The 23,658-nt window shown below is 27.2% G+C and overlaps 1 protein-coding gene across 29 annotated transcripts in view; it reads left to right on the plus strand.

The window, feature by feature from the left end:
- Positions 1–23,658, plus strand: part of LOC147834363 (uncharacterized) — a 332,733-nt gene that overhangs the window by 123,803 nt on the left and 185,272 nt on the right. For 19 of the 29 annotated variants that reach the window (XR_015503708.1, XR_015503697.1, XR_015503701.1 and 16 more), the window contains one exon: positions 9,995–10,093. The exons of 9 other annotated variants lie outside the window; for them this stretch is intronic. Coding sequence is in view for 8 of the 20 variants with exons in the window: in XM_087275617.1 (XP_087131743.1) it covers positions 9,995–10,093 (99 nt within the window). In the remaining 12 variants the exon portion in view is untranslated. Of the gene's footprint in view, positions 1–9,994; positions 10,094–21,520; positions 21,660–23,658 lie in introns of those variants that run through there. One more of the 29 variants, XR_015503713.1, reaches the window with a different exon arrangement.

Genomic DNA, 23,658 nt, shown 5'->3' on the forward strand with positions numbered 1-23,658 from the left:
TTAAAATTAAGTATAAAATAAAAATATTATATACGAATAAAATATAAAATAAACTAATAAAAATAAATTATTTTACTGATTTTACTTTGTTATAGTTCATCAGGTTAAACAAAATTAAAATACATTTTAAAATAGAATACAATTCAATTCAATTAAATATATAGTTCAATTAAATTCATTCTAAAATTAAACATAAAATGAAAATAGGATTAAAATGAGCTATAAAATAAAACAAATAATTGATTTTACTTTGTTAGGTTTAGACAAAAGGTTAAACAAAATTTAATTAAGTATTAAATTAAACATATTAATAAAATAAAATACTGTATAAAAATAAAACATACAATAAAATAAGAGTCACAGTGGCGCAGTGGGTAGCACGATCGCCTCAGAAAGAAGGTCGCTGGTTCGATTCCCAGCTGTGCCAGTAAGCATTTCTGTGTGGAGTTTGCATGTTCTCCCCGTGTTGGCGTGGGTTTCCTCCGGGTGCTCCGGTGTCCCCAACAGTCCAAACACATGCGCTATAGGGGAATTGGCCGTCGTGTATGAGTGTGTGTGAATACAAAAATGCATTTATATGTTTCCGAGTGATTGGTGAGGACTGGAAGGCATGTGGATAAGTAATGTAGTTAGTTTAATAAAGGGACTAATCCGAAATGAAAATGAATAAAATAAAATAATTGATTTTACTGCTTTTCCTTTTTTGTTGTAGTGCATCAGGTTAAACAACATTTAAATAAATGTTAAAATAAATTAAATATGAAATTAAATTCAATATAACATTAAATATAAAATAAAAATATAAAATAAAATGAAATAAAAGTTTAGTTTTGTCCAAAAGCAGTCAACTCCATTGAAACAAGTATTTTTGAAATATTAAGATGTCAAATATTTTGATGTGTTTGCAATTAACTTCTACCAATTAATTTGATTTCATTTTTTTACGTAAATGAAAGTTCTGCGTAAACCCTCAATCCCCAATGTTTTTAAAGTAATGAAACTCTGTTTACTTTATTTAGACCATTTTGAGGGATGCAAACAATAACATTGGTCCTACTGTATTTCCTATTTTACATTTTTAATTTCTCTAGCTTCAAAGACTCCAAAAAGGTCTACATATTGATAAATAATGTTACGAGAACTGTTTAGACGTCAAGTTATTGAAATGCTTCTTGTTATGTTTGTAACAGTAAATAGTTTAAGAGCAAGCAGGAAATGTTAAAGGGCCAGTGGCATCACCACGTTGAATTTGTCTATATTAATATATATGCAGTGAAGAATCTCAAATATTTATTAAATGTAGAGTAATGGTGTAATCTTCAGAATGTGCCTCTCCTCCATCTTGTTTCTGTGTTTTCTCATCCTCAAAACCTCAGATCAGCACATCTCATTTGTTTATTAGATCTTTCTTCTACAAGCTTCTTCTTTGGGATGTTTTTTTGGAGCTTTGGGACTTTTTTTCTGTAATTAGTGCTCGCTGAATTAATTATGGTGGCAGAAAGGGTTTTGGGGGCTGGGATGAAGCCATTGAGAATCCGGCGTTACACTAATTAATCTCTTCATTCACATGAAAAGCCCAGATCATGGCTCTGCTCTCAGTCCCACACTTTATTTTATGACTTTATTCTGATGCATTATATTTACACACAAATAAAGATGTTGAGTCGAAACATTTGTGGTTATATATCCTGAAGAATGTGGAATTAAAATAAATAAACGCACAAACAAACAAACAAATAAATAAATAAAAAGAAATATAATAATATTTGTAATTTTTATAATTTGTATTGTTATTATGTTTAAAATATTTTATTTCATTGCTTGTTTTACTTTTTTATTGTTTTATTACATTTTATTTGATCTTTTATTTAAATTTTTGTTTTTATTTAATTGTATTACATTACATTTTAATATAATATTTTAATATAATTACATTTTTATACATATACATTTACATATAATTTAATTTAATGTAATTATTTTATATTATTACTTTCAATTTAATTTAATTGCTTTTTATTTTATTTTATTAACAGTGACCTTTCTTCCCTATGTTGGGACAATAATTAATTATTGTGAATATTATGTTTGAATTTTTAACCTTTGTTATGTCTATAATATTTTAGAGTATTTTTACAACTTTATATTATATTTTTTGTTATTCTATTTGATTTAGTTTTAAATTTTGAAAATGTTTACTTTTTATTTATTATTATTATTATTATTATTATTATTATTATTATTATTATTATTAAAAATAATAATTAAAGCATTTTATTACTATTTACTTTTTAGTTAATATTATTAATAATTAATATATTTGTTTTGTTATTACTATTTATTTTTTAGTTTATTACTATTTTTATTAGTTTTATAAGTTAATTTGTTTTATTATAATTTTTGTATTATTATTATTTTATTATTAATTAATTAATTAATGCATTTGTTTGTTTTATTGTTGTTTGTTTTTGTTTATTATTATTATTAATAGTTATTTTTGTTTAATTATTATTATTATTATTATTATCATTGTTATTATAACTAATAATAATAAATTGATATAATTAATGAATGTTTTTTGTTTTCTTTTATTATTATTCTTTTTATTATTATTATGATAATATTTTGTTTTCTTTTATTATTATTATTATTATTATCATCTTTGTTAATAATAATAATAATAATAATAATTTTGTTTTCTTTTATTATTATTACTGTTATTGTTGTTGTTGTTGTTACTATTATTATGCATTTATTTGTTTTGTTATTTTGTTTTAAATCATTAATATTTTTATTATTATTAATAAGATATACATTTTCATTGTACTATTTTTTTTATTATATTTTAGCACTATTATGTTTGCATCAACACACAGCATGGCCTCTGCAGTATTTCTATAGATACTGTGCTTTATTAATGACACATGGAGCCAAACTACGTGAGTTTATGACCATCTCACTCAGTTCTTCCAGTAATCCTTCAGGTTTCTTTTCTGTTAACACAATCTTCCCTTTCACTGCTTTTTTCTCCTGTCACCGGATTGAGATGCTTCATTTGTTGTACCCTTATTTTTATTAATTTTCCCCATGAAATACCTCTAAGCTTCATTTTGGCTCGGATCAGCAGAGTGATGTCAAACATTGGGAAAAAACGCGATTATCTGCATCTGATGGCTCGCAGTGTTTACTGTGCTGTTATGTGAAAAGCAGGACGGCTGTTAGCAGTAATGGAATATAAGTCTGTCAGGGTGAAGTTGTCTCAGACGGGCTCATCCAGACCCAGCATGCATTACTTTCAATTGCATTAAGAGACATTTGCTATAGTAATTATACTGCCTGTGGGAAATGAGCTTAAGCTGAGACTGGAGTCTGTAGCAGAAACAGCTGCGCTCGCTCGTCCTCATGCAGATCCTTCAGCTTTTTTATTACATTTTTTTTTTTTTTACATTTACACTTGTGTATTTGACAAATACTTTTAGTTAAAGCGACTTGCATTGAAGGTGTTATTTGATTATTTTTTATAAACTTTTTTGCTCGTTGAATTGAGCTCATCACCTTATTTTATTTTAAATAATTAATTATTTTATTTTATTTTATTGATTTTTTTATCAACTTTTATAATATTGAATTATTAACTTTAACTAATGACTTTATATTATATTTTTTATTTAAATTTAAATATATTTTGTTTAATTACATTTTTATTATTTTATTTGTTTATGTATTATTGTTATTATTATTATTATTATTATTATTATTATTATTATTATTATTATTACTATTTTATTATTTTTTGTTTTGTTTGATCATTTGTTTTTGTTTATTATCATCATTATGATTATTCTATTTTTATTATTTTTTGTTTTATTTCATCATTATGTTTAGTTTTTTATTTATTATTATAATTGTTTTTATTTAGATTTATTTTTATCATTATTATATTTAGTTATTTTTGTTTTATTATTACTATTGTTATTATTATTATTATTAATACAATTTTAATATTTTTGTTTTGTTTTATTATTATTGTTATTATTATTATTATTTGTTTTTGTTTATTATTAACATTGGTTATATTTTTTATAATGTTTGTTTAATTTCATTGTTATATTTAGTTTTTTATTTATTATTGTATTTATTTTATTTGTTTTTATTATTAATATTATTATTATTATTATTTTTAAAATTAATTACATTTAGTAATGTTGTGTACTTATCAGTTTATTATATTACATATGCATGCTATTTATATAAAAAAAAAAAATATATATATATATATATATATATTCAATTGAAGTTATTTTAGTTACTTACTCATTTTTCCATATCCTTTTTAGCAATTTAACAATTTTTGTTTCTATTTATTTTCCTGTTTTTAAGCTAATGAATACTAAATAAATAACTAAACTAAAATGAACTGACTAACTGTAATTTTGTTTTGTTTAAAATGTAATCATCTATATTGCTAAAACATTATAAAACAATGCAATTAGAATTAATTACATTTAGTAATTTTGGATATTTGTCAAGTTATTGTGTAATACATGTATGTTATCACCTGTATATTTAATTTGACTTTTTAGGGTGTCATTTTAATTAAGAAATAAACAAAACGATCACACTTTTTGTTTCTTTTTGTTTTATTTAAACTGTTCTATTCTGTAGTGTTATTCATTTGTTTGTTTGTTTGTGTAATAAGCAATTACTTCTATTTAACTATAATGACGCTGGTGTGGTTTTAACTGCACACTGCATTATTGATTACTATAATAAGCACATTCCTTGGTTATTGTGAAATCTGTCAGTGGAAAAAAGCAACTAAAAAAAGCCAATGAAGAAACAAACCAGAGAAATTTTAGCCATATTACACACACATTACAACAGCAGCGTCGAGCGAAACAAAAGTTCACATGCTGGAAAATGTTATGAGCGAGCGTGTGCATTTTCATGCTTCCACAAAGCCGCAGCGTTTGGAGTGGTTTGGAGAGATGGATGTTTATAAATGATGGGCGGCAGTGTCGACACACACCGCAAAGACACACACACACAGACACGACACACCCAGTGGATGGACATGCATGATGTTCTCAACCTCCGACTGGAAATTAAAGTGACTTTATTATTGAGTGTGTGATGTGATGTGTAATGTAGCTGATTGTGAACAGGACAGGTCTGAAACAGATCTATCTTAAGATAACGGTGTTACTTTCTCAATCACTGCTACTAGAGTAGAGCTTTTTGACCAATTGAAACGGAATAGAGCAATCTTACCAATCACAACAGTGTGGGCCATTTGACAAATCACAGATTACATCCAAAACAAAACGAGGACCTTGTGAATTGGTTGCATCAGAAAATGACCTACAGGCATCCCGACAGAGGGTGAAAACAACCAGAAATCCTGCAAAACTAATCAAACTCTTATATTAGTTTGTGTAGCGCCCCTAAATGCTTTGTATTCTACCGTAAACCCGTACCAATATTCTGTTCAATCATCAATTACTGCACATACTTTGAATACACACACACACATTCTCTGTCTCTCTCGCACACACACAAAGTTTCCCTGCAGGTGTGTGACCTCTGCGCTGAAAGGTCGGCGTTCTGTCCCCGCGGTCACCTGTTTTTTTCAGTTTCCGTCAACATAATGATGTAATTGGCCCACCGACCCCAGAATTAACTTTTGACCTGCGCTGCCTGACATAACGGAACCATCACCTGAGATCCCATGACCCTTCACTCTGGCCAGGAAGTCACATTTCTATTTTAGGAGGCCAAATAAAAGCAGCGTGTCTTTCAGCTTTCTTCACGTCTGATTGTAGGCAGCTCAAGATTATATAGAAGCAAGAATCTGTTATCATTTATCCCTTATTCATGACGTTTTAAAAAAGAAAACATATTCTGAAGAATGTTCATGCTGCTCTTTTCCTTGTAATGTAAAAAAAAAAAAAGATGAAATAATTAACATTTACATCTGATATAATTAGAGATTCCTTTAGGCAGTACGTTTTCATCATGCAACTCATTTTTAGATATTTTATTACATTTATTATGATTTGTACAATCTTAAAAAAGTCAGTAAGTCAGTGCACATTGCAAGAAGTCAGAAGCAAAAATAAATATAAAAAAATATATAATTTTATGTAAGTATACATAAAATTAAAATTATATAAATATAATAAAATAATTATTAAATATATATATATTTCATTATAAATATGCATTTTTAAAATAAATAAACACACACACACATATATATATATATATATATATATATATATATATATATATATATATATATATATATATATATATATATATATATATATATATAATACAATACAATACAAATACAATCACTGGCCACTTTATTAGGTACACCTGTCCAACTGCTTGTTAACGAATCTCAATGCATTTGGGCATGTAGACATGGTTGAGATGATCTACCTCAGTTCAAAGAGAGCATCAGAATAAGGAAAAATGGGGTTTTAAGCGACTGAACGTGGCATGGTTGTTGGTGCCAGACGGGCTGCTCTGAGTATTTCATAAACTGCTGATTTACTGGGTTGTTCACGCACAACCATCTCTAGGCTTTACAGAGAATGCTGCGACAGAGCAAATATCCAGTGAGCGGCAGTTCTGTGGGCGCAAATGCCTTGTTGATGCCAGAGGTCAGAGGAGAATGGCCAGACTGGTTCCAGCTGATAGAAAGGCAACAGTACCTCAAATAAGCACTCGATACAACCGAGCTCTGCAGAAGAGCATCTCTGAACACACAACACGTCCAACCTTGAGGCGGATGGGCTACAGCAGCAGAAGAGCACACCGGGTGCCGCTCCTGTCAGCTAAGAACAGGAAACTGAGGCTACAATTCATACAGACTCACCAAAACTGGACAATAGAAGATTGGAGAAACGTCGCCTGCTCTGATGAGTCTCCATTTCTGCTCACACATTCAGATGCTCGGCTCACAATTTGGCATCAACAATATGAAAGCATGGATCATCCTGCCTTGTGTCAGCGGTTCAGGCTGGTGGTGGTGGTGTAATGGTGTAATAGATTTTCTTTGGGTCCATTAGTACCAATTGAGCATCAACACCACAGCCTACCTGAGTATTGCTGCTGACCATGTCCATCCCTTTATGAGCACAGCGTCTCCATCTTCTGATGGCTAGGATAATGCGTCATGTCAAAAAGCTCAATCATCTCAGACTGGTTTCCTGAACATGACGATGAGTTCACTGCACTCAAATGGCCTCCAAAGTCACCAGAACTCAATCCAACAGAGCAGCTTTGGGATGTGGAGGAACGGGAGATTGGCATCATGGATGTGCTCATAATTGTGTTGCTCGCTTTAAATCCAACTGAGATTGTGCTCTTTTCAAAAGAGGGCGGAGCTACAAATGCCTGTGTGTCAGCATAGTGGCAGATTCAAAAGCAAGATTAACATCCTATGCTAATGAGGGAGAGATGGTCACTAGTGGGCGGGGCTTTCCTTCTCTGATGACACGTACAATGGTGGAGTGTTTCTCCACACTGTTTTTTATGAAGTGTGATTATAAAAAATATAATTACTTAATGTTTACCATTAGAAGCTGGTTATATTCACACACGTCTGCTACACAACTGCATTAAAACCCTCTGTGTATAAAAGTGCTTGCATAATAGGTCCTCTTTAAAAGAATCAATGCAAATGAATGCACAGGACAGCATTTAGAAATGAAGTTTCTGATCCACCTGTGCAGCGTCTAATAAGTGACTTGCAGATCAAATGACAACAAAACGCAATCCCAGCGATTTCAGACCCTCGCTGATAATAATCCAGCTTGAGTTTCACAAACAAAGCTTTCTTTCAGACCGACTCCTCCTCATTATAATCAAGGCCTTAAGTTTGCAGAATATTGTGTGTTTTGTGAGCGATATTGTGCGCTTGCTGAAAAAAACACACCTTTACGCAGGAGGGCAGAACGGATGGATTATGGGATTTATCCAGAAGTCGTTCCTCAGCGAGTAACTGGACTCCATTCAGGCGGACAGGCCAAAATGCAGAGACATAGATGCTAAATGCTGGAAAATTCGGGAAGGGTAACACTATCTACCCGCTTACAACTGTCCGATAATCCGCTACATGTGCTGAGGAGATCCTAAAACCTCAGCGTTTGGCATCAGAGCCGAGCCGCATACAATTAAGCTTGCGATCCTGACAAAACCTCTCATGGGAAACCGCAAAAAACTGGGGAACTCCTATTTGTTTGGTTATATCAGGACACGCTGATTCACAGTGATGCAGCATCAGTTGTTTTAATCCAGGCTTTATGCGTTAAAATCAGTGATATCTGACGGCTGACTGCTTCTTTTCATTAATCAAACGCCTCTGACGTCAATCTCAGAGTAATAGCAATCATTAAAAAGCCATGCTTGCGTAATGACTTATGATGTGCATGTGTAATAATAATGCATGATAACGCTTCTGCATGCTCTGTTACTGATTATGATCGCGTATAGGGTGAAACTGGATGGATGTTTGGCTTATTTTCATGCAAATAAATTGAATATTGGTTTGAATATCATGTAAAAAGATGAAGCGTTGATGTTTTTGGAGGTATTGTAGTGCACTTTTTTTTTTTTTTGTCACTTATGCAATGTCTCAGAATCTAAATTGTTTGTGCTTTTATGAAAAGTGCAAATTTATAAACGTATAAATCTGTTAATAATGTGGCAAAATGTGCTTTCCTTTGGTTGTAGATGATATCAGTGTTGCTGTTTATCCAAACATAGGAAAATTAATTCCATGTACCGTGTGTTACATCCACGTGTTTGCATCGACATGCATACAACCAAACAGATAAAGCTCTGAAAATTGTATATATGAAAAAATTTACATTTTAAAAAAAAATTTAATATGAAAAATATGATTAAAATAAATTAATGTTTTGGAAAACAAATAAATAAATAAAATGAATTAAAAATAGAGTAGAAAATATAAAGTACAATAGAAAAAAAAACTAAACCAAACCTTAATTTAAAGGAATTCAATTTAAAATTTAATTAAATGTAAAAAAATATGAAATTATATAAAAATAAAATGAAATAAAATATAAATGATGAAAAATAAAATATAAAAAATTTAATAAAATATAATAATTTTTAAATAAATGAAATAAAAATAATTAACTAAACCAAACTTACATTAAAATAATAATTTAAATTATAAATTTAATTAAATATAAAAATATACAATTCTATAAAAAAAGAAAAAAATCACAATTATGAAAAATAAAATTAAATAAAAATAATAAAACAAAGTAATAAATAAAATAGAAAAACCTAAACTAAATCAAATTCTAATAATTTAAATTTAATAAATTTAATAAAATTTAAACAATAACATGAAATACAATATAAATTATGAAAAATAAAACATAAAATAAAATATGAAAAATAAAATAAAATAATAAATAAAAGAGAAAAAATGAAACCAAACCTTAATTCCAATAAATTCAATTAAATAATAAATTAAATTAAATGAAAAACAAAATATGCCCTCTTTTGAAAAGAACACTTATCCTATTTGAATTTAAAGTGACAGTGACCAAAATCCCACAATTATCTTTAAAGCCCTAAAGAGTCAGTTTCAAAGAGTTATAAGACGTTATTACTGTGGTATTTTGAGCTGAATCTACACACACACACTCTAAGGACACCAGAGACTTATTTTACATCTTGTAAATAGGATTATAATAGGTCCCCTTTAAATACTAATAATATGTCACATCATATTTGATCCAATAAATGAATCTAAAACACATTAGAAGATGTAATATGCCAATCTTTTTGTTGGGTTGATAGACAGAACTCTGTGTGAACTGTGAAGCTTGAGTCTATAAATATCCGTCAGACTCGAACATTAGTCATTCCCACAGGTTTGCACTTGGTTTTATTCCTCAGTTCGGTGTCATTCCAGTCTCTCATCTGTTTACTTTGATTTGTTTAGACTGTTAATCATCATGTCTGTGATCACATCTCGTCCCATCACCACCCGAGGGAATCCACTCAGTACCAGACCGGCTTTGTTTAACTCCTGCAAGCCATGGTAAGCTGCCATTTCTGTGCTCATTTGGTTAAAGAACAACAACAAAAAAAAAAAACAGCTGGAGTTCAGTCAACTTGAATTTGGCTGGTAATGAAATGCCTTTATTGAGTAGGATGTGGGATTGTGTGTTTTTTGCGAATACGTCAGTGCATTTGTTTACGCATGTGTTCCTGCGGTGGTCCTATGAGTTATAGCGTATTTATGATTTATTATAGAGTATTTATGATTTATTATGGAGTATTTATTATTTATTATAGATTATTTATGATTTATTATAGAGTATTTATGATTTATTATGGAGTATTTATTATGTATTATAGATTATTTATGATTTATATAGAGTATTTATTATTTATTATAGATTATTTGATTTATTATAGAGTATTTATGATTTATTATAGAGTATTTATGATTTATTATGGAGTATGTATTATGTATTATAGATTATTTATGATTTATATAGAGTATTTATTATTTATTATAGATTATTTGATTTATTATAGAGTATTTAAGATTTATTATAGAGTATTTATGATTTATTATAGAGTATTTATGATTTATTATGGAGTATTTATTATGTATTATAGATTATTTATGATTTATATAGAGTATTTATTATTTATTATAGATTATTTGATTTATTATAGAGTATTTAAGATTTATTATAGAGTATTTATGATTTATTATAGAGTATTTATGATTTATTATGGAGTATTTATTATGTATTATAGATTATTTATGATTTATATAGAGTATTTATTATTTATTATAGATTATTTGATTTATTATAGAGTATTTAAGATTTATTATAGAGTATTTATGATTTATTTTAGAGTATTTATGATTTATTATGGAGTATTTATTATGTATTATAGATTATTTATAATTTATATAGAGTATTTATTATTTATTATAGATTATTTGATTTATTATAGAGTATTTATTATTTATTATTGAGTATTTATGATTTATTATGGAGTATTTATTATAGATTATTTATGATTTATATAGAGTATTTATTATTTATTATAGATTATTTGATTTATTATAGAGTATTTATGATTTATTATAGAGTATTTATGATTTATTATAGAGTATTTATGATTTATTATGGAGTATTTATTATGTATTATAGATTATTTATGATTTATATAGAGTATTTATTATTTATTATAGATTATTTGATTTATTATAGAGTATTTATGATTTATTATGGAGTATTTATTATTTATTATAAATTATTTATGATTAATTATAGAGTATTTATGATTTATTATAGAGTATTTATGTTTTATTATGGAGTATTTATTATTTATTATAGATTATTTATGATTTATTATTGAGTATTTATGATTTATTATAGAGTATTTATGATTTATTATGGAGTATTTAGTATAGATTATTTATGATTAATTATAGAGTATTTATGATTTATTATAGAGTATTTATGATTTATTATAGAGTATTTATGATTTATTATGGAGTATTTATTATGTATTATAGATTATTTATGATTAATTATAGAGCATTTATGATTTATTATTGAGTATTTATGATTTTAGGGCATGATTTATCAACAACTTTCTTTAATACATACCTTAATCTTATTAAATTAGTTTAAAATAGATTATTAAATCTTCACCAGCATACCTGAACCTGCAAACTTATTATTATTACAGAAAGTATAGAAAATTTATAGACTAACAAATAGATTTTTCTAACATCAGAGCATGATTTATCAATAACTTTGCTTAAAAAAGAAATACGTCAGTGCATTTGTTCCTGCGGTGGTCCTAAGAGTTTCTGGAGCTTCACTTTTTATTTAATCATCTCTAATTATCGTCTTTAATTACGCATTATACGTTTTAGACTCCTTTTCCAATTTCCTGCGGCTGCCCTTCCATCCAAAAAGCTCTGTTATCATCCGCCATCACGTCAGCCATGACTTCATACGCAACTTTTTGTCTATAAAGGAAGCGCAAAGGAGCAAACATCTATAAAAGCCAATCAGGCTGTGTAATGAGATGACATCATGAGCGTTGTGATGATGTCACTGGCTTGTGTTTTCATTGGAGCAGGAAAACGAATGCTTATTCAACTGGGACAAACAGAACCGTATTGTTTCTGCCTTAAATCTCTGGCAGAGTCACTTTGACTGAAAGTACTTCCAGGCTTATAAATTCATCTCAGTGAGGAACATGGTTTATTTGCTAGTGCCCACAACTTACCAGTCAATTTTGTTTTATTGTGCCTAATCACACTGAAGTGGGAAGTGCCATTTTCACATTAAAATGACTAAATGTATTTGTGTCGACATGCTATTTAGAGTTACGCTGTGTTCAGATCAACTTTCATCAATTACTTTACTTTAAAAAAATGCTTTGATCCTAATAAATTGGTTTATCCTGTGATTTAATACAGATTATTATCATATGACATTATTATTTGAGAAAGTATAGAGTGTTTTATGCAATAACAAATATAATTTTCCAACATCAGGGCATGACTTATCAATAAATTGCTTTAAAAAAATACTTTAGTCTTATTAAATTGGTTAAGCCTGTGATTTTATAATAGATTATCAAATATCTACTACTATACCTCAACATGCAAGGTTATTATTACAGAAATAATACAGTATTTATAGAATAACAAATAAATAAAATTCTAACATCAGGGTAAGATCTTACCTCGCGAAGGTTAGTGGGCTTGACAAACTGCCTGTAGGAAACCCACCCTTTCATCTCTTAAACAAAGAAACAAGCAAATAAACTAACAAGCAAGTAAATAAACAAACAACTAAATAAATGAGCAAATCAGTAAATAAACAAACTAACTGACTAACTAACATGTAAATAAGCTAACGTGTAAATAAAAAATAGCAAATTAATAAATAAGAAAACAAATAAAGTAACAAAGAGGTAAATAAACAAATAAACAAACAAGTCAATTAATAAACAAACAAACAAACAAACAAACAAATAAATAAATAAATAAATAAATAAATAAATAAATAAATAAATAAATAAATAAATAAATAAATAAATACATACATACATACATACATAAGCAAGTAAATAAGTAAGCAAATAAACAAATGAATAAAAAACAAATAAACTAAAAAACAAGTAAATAAATTAATAAATTAACAAATGAACTAGCAAGCAAGTAAACAAATGAATAAATAAATAAACACATGAGCAAGTAAATAAGCAAATAAACAAATAATGAAAATAACAAATAAACAAACAAACAAGTAAATGAATGAATGAATGAATAAATACATTAATGAACTAGCAAGTAAATAAATAAATAAATAAACTAACAAATGAACTAACAAACAAGTAAACACATAAATAAGCAAATAACTAAAATGATAAATAAACTAGTAAATAAATAAATTAACAAATAAACTAAAAAACGAGTAAATAAATAAACAAACAAACAACAAAACCAATCAAACAAATAAATAAATAAGTCAAAGTCAATAAATAAGCGAATAAATGAATGAACTAATAAATAAACAAATAAATAAAATAAAAAATAAACAACAAGTAATGTTATATTATTAATAAACAAGCAAATAAACAAACAATTAAATAAGCCAGTCATTAAATAAATAAACAAATAAACTAACAGATGAATTGGTATAGGCTAAATTGTCCATAGTGTATGAGTGTATGTGTGTGTGTGGATGTTTCCCACAGATGGGTTGTGGCTGGAAGAGCATCCACTGCGTAAAAACTTGCTGGATAAGTTGGCGGTTCATTCCACTGTGGCGACCCTGGATTAAAAAAGGGACTAAGCTGACAAGAAAATGAATGAATGAATGAAGTAAATAAAAAATAAACTAGCGAACAAATAAACAAAAAAAAAAAACAAGGAAATGAATAAACAAATAAACTAACAAATTTCTTTTATTCCATCCGAACTGAAGAAAATGAGACTTTATACAGAAGAAAAATAGATTATGTGTATATATAGGAAATATTGTGAAAACTTTCCTTGCTCGACTTTGGAAATATTTAAATTAGATAAACACACATTTTCCAGCTCATAATTTGGCCTTTGACCGTGTATATAACATTTAAGATAACAAAATTAGGGCAGGTAATAAAGTTGCTTTCAGATGCATTTACCTGTATTCCACTCAGATGCAGGGTGAAATGCCCCACAGTTGTGTATTTGTAAAGTATTGTGTGTATTTGTAAAGTTTTGTATGTGTGCAGAAACACTAGCAGCTCTGTTTCCTCAGCATTATGAGGCAATGCAGTGATAATAGCATAATGAGTCAGAACAGTGATAGCACAGCTTACTTCACTATCAGCCCAAAAGGCCTTCTATTGTGCATTTGAGGTGGTTTTGTGATTTAACCCTGAAGTTTTCAGCCTCCTCCACAGTTAGCAGATGTCCACAGTTATCTGTCCAGAGGCTTTTTACACTCTTCTAAAACTTTATTGCCCTGTGGGGACACATTGCAAACCTGTTTATATATAATTAAAGTATGGTGGTAAATATTTAATAATCTATTTTAATATCCCAAGCTAAATTATATATATAAATGGTTTAGCCTGTGTTTTTTAAAATAGATTATTAAATATTTACCACCGTACCTTAACATGCAACATTAGTCGAACATTCTTACAGAAAGTATAGAGTATTTAGAGAATAACAAATATATTTTTTTCCAACAAGGCATGATTTATTAATAACTTTCCTTTAAAAAACATCAATCAATCAATAAGCAAATAAACAAACAAACAAAAACAACCGACAAACAAAAAGATAAATAAATAAATCATTGAATAAATAAATACGTTTATAAATAAATTACATAAATAAATAAATAAATAAATGATAAATAAATTATTAATAATATTTTATTTATTCATTTATTTATTCATTTTTTATTCATTTATTTATTATGAATTAATCAATTATTATAAATTATAAAATATAAATTATTAATTATTAATTATTATTATTATTATTATTATTTATTATTATTATTATTATTAATATTAATTAATTTATTTATTTATTTATTTATTAATTAAAAAAATCATTGAATATCAATATGATGAATATCAATATGATGAACATCAATATGATGAATATCATTGTTTCTGAACAGAACGGAGTGATCACCACATTTGTTGACGTCTGTTCGACTGTTCTTTTCTGGACATTTCTCATGATTGTCTGCTGCCCGCTGCAGTTTTCTTCCCCTTTACTTTATTCTGGGTTTTGGTTCTTCATGATTTGACAGAAACTTTCCGGAACAAAAACATCACCTTTCTGTTGAGCACAAAGCTCTGCATTGTTGTGTTTTCTCTACCTGTGATTGTGGGCAGAAGTGCTTTCTTGGTTTCCTTTCCTAATATAATGAACAATGAATCACAATGCTGCCCGCTCAGAACCACACATCTGCGGCTTTTTATGAATACACAAACAAGCATTTTTATCATGTGACGTCTGAAGTTTTCCAAGTTGTATTTTTTAAGTTTAAATGAATTAATTTGTTTGTTTGTTTACTCATTTATTTATGTATTTGATTATTTTGGATTTTTTTTTTTGTTATTGATTTTGTAATTTGTTGTTTTATTTAATTTTTTATCTTTTTATTTATTTATTTGGTATTTTATTTTATTTTTAAGTAAATTGTAATGATCTCAAATAACCTTCACCTGTTTTTTAGTGGCCCAGAACTTGTAGGAGCCACTTTCTGTAGAATTATGTTAATATACATTTTCATAATCGAGTATTTCCACACATTTATCCAAAATAATCTTTGTTAATATTTTGCATTGATTTTTAAAATGAATAAAAAAAAATAAAAAAACAGGAAATAATAAATGCATAACTACATGCACAAGTTAATAATTTGTGAAACAGTTAACTTCTAAAAAAAGCTTTTTTGATGACAGCATACTTAACATAATAATAATAATAATAATAATAATAATAATAATAATAATAATAATGTTAATAATAAATAAATAATGTTTATTTTATTGTGATTTAAAAAAACAAACAAATTATGTAAAATGTATGTGAAAATAAAAGCTTTAGTCACTAACTAGATTGAATAAATATAATTGGATAAAATAAAATAAAAGCAAAAACAAATGATAAAAAATACAATTGATATTAAATTTTAATTAAATTATACAAAGTAAAATAAAAGAAATATAATTAAATAAATTATACACACATACAAATATATTCAAACTAAAATGTAATAAAAAATAAGTATATTAAAAAGTAATAAAATAAATGTAATAAAATAAATAAAACATAAAATATTTTAATAATCAAACTAAAATAGTTTTTTAGTGAAATAATATATAATAAAATAAAATTAACAAAAAGTAAAATTTAATAAAATTTAAAATAAATTTAATTTTATAAAAAAGAAGAGTAAATGAAACAAAATAGAAATAAATAACCAAAGTGAAATAAAAATAAATATTAAAAAACAAATATCTATAGATTGATGGTTATGAGTGCATTGAGGAATTAAAATATAAATAAAATAAAATACAAAAATAAAAAGTTTTAAACAAAAAATAAAGCGTAAAAAATAAATGTAAACATTTAAAATTAAGTAACAAAATGTAAAAAATACAAAAAAAAATATTGAAATAGTTAAATATTAAATAGTTAAAATTAATAAATATAAAAAATTGTTATGAAAATATTGAGCCTTGATTTAATTGCACACCCATAAAACTATTTTGTCAGTCTTTTATGACGGACCCTAAAAAGCAATTGAAATGAATGGGAGGTTTAGGATTTGAAGTGTTTTGGCCAGCAGTTTCTTTTCCTTCAGTTCAGTCATTGAACAAAGTTGCATCAGTTGCGTGTAAAGTGATATATTAAATTAAAATGATTAAAATAAAATAAAAAAAGATATAAAATAAGAAATGAAATAAAAATTAAAATGCAAATAAAATAAAATAAATTCTTAATTTAAATAAGAAAACATAAAAAATAAATGCAAATAAAACACGTATAAAAATAAATACAAAAAATAAAAAAAATTAAAGATGATGAAAAAAATACAATTTAATAAAATATTTTTATTAAATTAAAGTAAAAAAAATAATCAGATGAAAAATTAAATGAAAAATTAATTTTACAAAAAAAAAGGTCAAATTAAATAAAAATAAATAAATAAATAAATATATTAATTAAAAAATATATAATATAATAAAATATAAAGGTCATGTTTTTTTCTTTAAGCCTTTTAATGTTTTTCTTTAATTGCTTTCTGTACTTTTTGTTGTTTTAAAGTGCTACCAGATTATTAGAGGTTTAGGATTTGGAGCAGGATGGGAATGTGTTTTCTTGTCCTTCAGCTCAGTCATAAAAACAAAGCTGTAATCAAATGCTCTCAGTTCAGTGGAAACTTCCCTCATAATGAGCCGTTTTTTACACGCTCTCGTGCAGCCGCTGCTAATTGGACTGGAGATTTGCATAGCGATTAATGAGAGTTGGCGATTGTCATCATATGCATGAGATCTTCAGCTCAAATCATTGTCTTTTTGTTTTTTCTCCACTGATCTTCTCAAATGCGTGACGTTTTGTGCGCTTGCCATTGTTTTATTGGTGAGGTTTAAGAGCTGTGCCGCTTGTTTGGATCTTCATAGTCAGATGAGGATAGTGTTGGACGTATTTGGAGTCTAAATGCTTCATATTAGTGAGTTATGTCTGCGACGGTTTTCCAGACGCTCTGCTTTTCAGATCTACAATCCACTGGTGCAGCAGATCCATTGTCACTAAAAGGCTAAAGTGATACTGATCCTCCAGAGAGAAAAAAAAAACTTTATGGATTGATGGTTATGAATGCATTGAGGAATTAAATTAATAAAAAAAATAAAAGTAAAGACAACCAAAAATAAAAATAATCAAAATTTAAAAATAAATAAATTTTAAATGAAACTAAATTGAATAAAATACATTTTATACAATACAAATACAAATATATATATATATATATATATATATATATATATATATATATATATATATATATATATATATATATATATATATATATAATTTTTATTTTTTTATTTTTTTTTTTTATTACACTTTTTTGGCAGCCCTGTAAAAATAAAGGACTAAGCCAAAGGAGAATAAAATAAAATAAAAAATATATAAAATGAAATAAGCAAAAACAAGAAATATACATACATACATGCATACATACATGCATACATACATACATACACACATATATATATATATATATATATATATATATATATATATATATATATATATATATTAAACAATTACACTTTAATTTAATGGTATTAAATAAAATTACATATAAATAATACAATAAATTAATACAAAATAAAAACTAAATTATATAAATAATCTAAATAAAATATAAGTTTTGATGTAATAAGTAAAATAAAATAATTAAATTTAATGTTACTAAATAAATTACATTTAAAAATATAAAATAATATAAAAAATAATAAATTAAAAAATATATAAAAATAATAATAATTTAAAAAATAATAATAAAATTTCAAACGAAATAAAATTTTTCCCAGTACTGGGTTGCAGCTGGAAGGGCATCCGCTATTTAACCATATGGTTCATTCTGCTGTGGCAACCCCTGATGAATAAAGGGACTAAGCCAAAGAAAAATGAATGACTGAATGAGTAAATCAAAATAAAAGCTCTGCTTTTCAGATCTACAATGGTAATGTAAAGCTGCTGAGCAGATCCACAACCACTAAAAGGCTAAAGTGACTCTGATCTTTCTGAAAAAAGCCTCAATGGATTGATGATTGTGAATACATTGAGGAATGTGATTTTTAATGAGTAGCAGTTCACTTCTTAAAGGAATAGTTCACCCAATCACTGACTTTTTTTATTTAAAATAATAATAAGAATAAAACTGAAATTTATAAAACGCAATAAAAATCATTCAGAAACAGTAAATCATGTCTTATGAAGCAGATTGATGTGTTTTTGTAACAGAAATATGTGGAATTTTTAAATTATAAAGTCCAATCACTGACTTTTATTTCATTAATTTATTCATTCATTTTCCTTCAGCCTAGTCCCTTATTTATCAGGGGTTGCCTAAATGGAAAGAACCAACAAACTTTCCAGCTTATATTTTACGCAGTGGATGCCCTTCCAGCTGCAACCCAGTACTGGGAAACACCCATACACTCATTTCTACACACACACTCACTCACTCACTCACTCACTCACTCACTCATTCATACACTACGGCCAATTTAGTTAATCAATTCCCCTACAGCGCATGTGTTTGAACTGTGGGGGAAACCCATGCCAACACAGGGAGAACATGCGAGCTCCACACAGAAATGCAAACTGACCCAGCCGGTTGAACCAGCAATCTCCTTGCTGTGAGGCGACAGTGCCAACCATTGAGCCACCATGCTGCCCATAATAATAATTATTATTCGTAGAGGTATAAATCTTAATGCACTTAGCAGAATACCTAAGGTTTAAATGCATAGATCAAAAAAATGCTATATATATATATATAATCCAAAAAGCACATTTAAAAAGTGAACAGAGTAAATAAAGAGAAATCTCAGAAGTATTGTGTGCGCTGAATCCGGAAGGCAGAACATTCCAGTAAAGCACTAATCACAGTAAGAATGCAGTAAACTGCTGCTTCAGGCTTCAGATTTCACTCTCCGCCATGAGGAGAACACACACACACACACACACACACACACACACACACACACACACACACACACACACTGCTCATGTGGGCTGTGCTGAAATATACACGATATGTGTACTGTGTGTGTGTGTGTGTGTCATCATGATCAACAACAACTACAGAATGCATTCAAAGCACACATTGAGAGATTTAAACAAAAAGAGCATTCTATTTTTATTTGATATTAAAGGTCATTTTAGTGTTTTTATTTAATTATGTTTTATTTATCTATTTTTATCACTGTTTATCATTTTTTATTACTTTAAAAATATTTTTCCATTATATTTAATTACATTTTTTATGTAATTTAACTTTTTAATGAAATTTTACTTTATTCTTTATTTTTAATCAAATTATTTTCAATTTCAAATTTTATTTTATTAATTTATATATTCAAAATTTGTTTTACTTTTTCATTTTTATTTTATACTACTATTTTATATATATATATATATATATATACATAAATATGTGTGTATATATATGTGTTTGTATATATATATTCATATATATATATATATATATATATATATATATATATATATATATATATATATATATATATATATATATATATATCTTTTATTATAGCCTTTAGCAGGCACCAATCACATTTAAACAAATTTCTTCTTTAATATTCTGATACAAAATGTTATATAATATCCAAAATTGTAATATGTAATATAAAATGTATAAGAAACATTTAGCCAACAAAATAACCTCGGCTCTTAAGAAAACTGATCCCCAAGCAATACCTGTAGCACGTTAACATCATTTTTTTACCAATTGAGTTTAAACAGCTTTCTTCACTTTGGTACTCCTATTCAAAATGTAAAAGTATAAAATGTACAGGAAACATATAGCCAACAACATAACATGCATAACATTCAAGCTCTTGGGAAAACCAATTCCCAAACTGTGCCGAAAACACGCGGTGATCCTTCTTCTTGTTGTTTTCGTATGGTGACATCCAAACGCACTACCGCCACCTACTGATATGCGCGAAGTGACTCTCCAGAGTGAGAGTTGTCGATTTGAAGCGTCTCGGTCTCATTGAATCAACATGTTCTGATCAAATTCATTTGATTATTTCTTGATTCAGTTTCAAATAACATGAATTAATCATTTTACATACGTAAACTTGATTTGTTATTTTCAATCTGACAAATTCTTATTTTGTAAATCCAATACATGCCTAGTTGAATTTTTTGAGTGTATCGAAGGTTTAATAAACATATGCAAATCATCATCATTTATAGGTAATGTTGCATGGGTGTTTGAATTGAGATCCCGATCTATCAATGATTATTACACTGTATGCATTCATCCAAGTAGTGGCAGAAAACCCCTTTAATAAGCTAAGCCACAACTACTGCTGTCATTCTTATAGTTTACAGGAAAGCTAAAATGCTTTAACACATGCGATCTGAATGATTCGGGAGGCGAACTCTCTGCAATCCTTACAAATTTAGGATTAATCTACAAGCAAAAATAAGAGTTATTAATCCAAGCGTGATCCGTTACACCCCATCTCTGACCAAACAAACAGTGTGAGGAAGTCCAAACCTGAGCTCAGTCTAAACACATCAGAGATCCGTATCTGCTCCTCTGATATTAGGCTTATCTGTCTAATAAATACACCCTGGTCCTGCTTAATAACAGTGTTTGGCTGATTATTATGGGTGATTTTCCTTTAGGTGACTCTGCTCTCGACATCAGCCAAGGAATTTAGATGAGTTCCTGTGGTCAAAATAGCACAAAGGTTTTAGACTCTGAACTGAAGGACTTTCAGGTCTGTGCTTTCCTGTTTGTCAGCGTGTTAAAGTTACAGTTCTCCACACCAAAAAAAAAATTTAAGATTAATGTATATAGTGTGTAAATATTAGTGTAAGTTGATTTACACTTCCTTTAATCATAAATGTATTATTGTTCTTTTTCTACTTCTGCTTCTTCTAACGACAGCAATACTATTACTACTAATACTACTACTACTACTACTACTACTAATAATAATAATAATATTTTAACAACAACGACAACATTATTATTATTATTATTATTATTATTATTAATGACAACAATGAAGATGACATCAATAATAATAATAATATTTGTTTTAACAACAATGATGATGGCAACAATATTACTATTATTGTTAATATCAACTGTGGCAATAGTCTTATTATTATTATTATTATTATTATTAACAACAACGATGACAATTACATTATTATTATCGTTATTATTATTAATAAAAACTATAACAATGACAATGGCAATATTATTTTTATTATTATTAACAATGACGAGGATGACAATATTATTATTATTTTTATTATTACTATTATCATTATTATTGTTATTACTTTATTATTATTATTATTATTATTATTATTATTATTATTATTATTATTATTATAAACAATGATGATGACATCATTAATAATAATAATAATAATAATAATAATAATAATAATAATAATAATAATAATAATAATATTTTAACAACAACGACGACGACAATTTAATTGTTATTAATATTAACATTAACGACAATGATGGCAATATTATTATTATTATGATTATTATTATTAATAATAATAATAATAATATTGTCGTTGTTGTTAATAATAATAATAATAATAATAATAACAACGATGATGATGACAATATTTAATTATTATTATTATTATTATTATTATTATTAACAACGACGACAATGACAATACTATTATTATTATTATTATTATTATTATTTTAATGACACCAATGACGACAACATTAATAATAATAATAATAATAATAATAATAATAATAATAATAATAATAATATTATTATTATTATTTACAACAACGACAATGGCAGCAATATTATTACTATTATTATTAACAATGACAACAATGGCAATATTATTATTATTATTATTATTATTATTAACAATAATGACGACGATGACAATATTAATATTATTATTATTTCTATTATCATCATCATCATCATCATTATTATTATTATTAATAATATTAACAACAGCTGCAAAAACGATAATTAATAATAATAATAATAATAATAATAATAATAATTTGTTAGTTTTTGTTATTTTTATTAAAATTTTATAATTGCTTATTAAAAAGTTTAATTAAATCAGTAAAAAAAGTAAAAATTGCCAGTATAATATTTTTCAGAATTTTCAGTACAAGATTCACGCAACGCATTGTGATCTTTTCACTCCAATTGAATGAATATGACGGTCAATGCAACCCTACCCAGATTCCTACAGAAAGTGTAGGCGGTAGTTTATACTCCGCACAATCCGTCCGTTTGTTTGCTTTACTCTGACTTGGAGCATGATGAAATCAGACGCCCCTCTTTCATCCCAATCCTAAACAAGACAGTGAGATATAGAGGAAAAAAACCAAGCAAAAGTCATGCCTCTGTGCAGAGAAATAAACACAGCAGCGATAAAGCCACACGCTTGCTAATTAGTGCCTCGTTTGGAGGAAAAGCCTATCAGGTGAAATCAGAAACCTCCGTCTGAGTATCCGATTAGACGCTGACCTCAGTCATGCCATAATATGTCAATATGTGGTCAGAATTGACATGCCAAGCATCACCGTGTATATTTTCAAGACCAGCGGCCAAATATACAGCACGGATTGGAAGTCATGCCAGAGATTACTTATGAGCTGCTGCAGAAATCACGAGGTGAAGATCAAGACCAGAATGGAGATTTTGTTGGGTTTGCTTGCATGCGCTGGAGGCTTTATTCTTGGCTTGAATTCACATGTGCATTTATATACATGACATTCAAATACATCCTATGACATTCATATT

This window comes from Danio rerio, chromosome 12 (assembly GCF_052040795.2).
Source record: "Danio rerio strain M-AB ecotype USA chromosome 12, GRCz13ab, whole genome shotgun sequence".
Classification (NCBI taxonomy): Eukaryota; Metazoa; Chordata; class Actinopteri; order Cypriniformes; family Danionidae; genus Danio; species Danio rerio.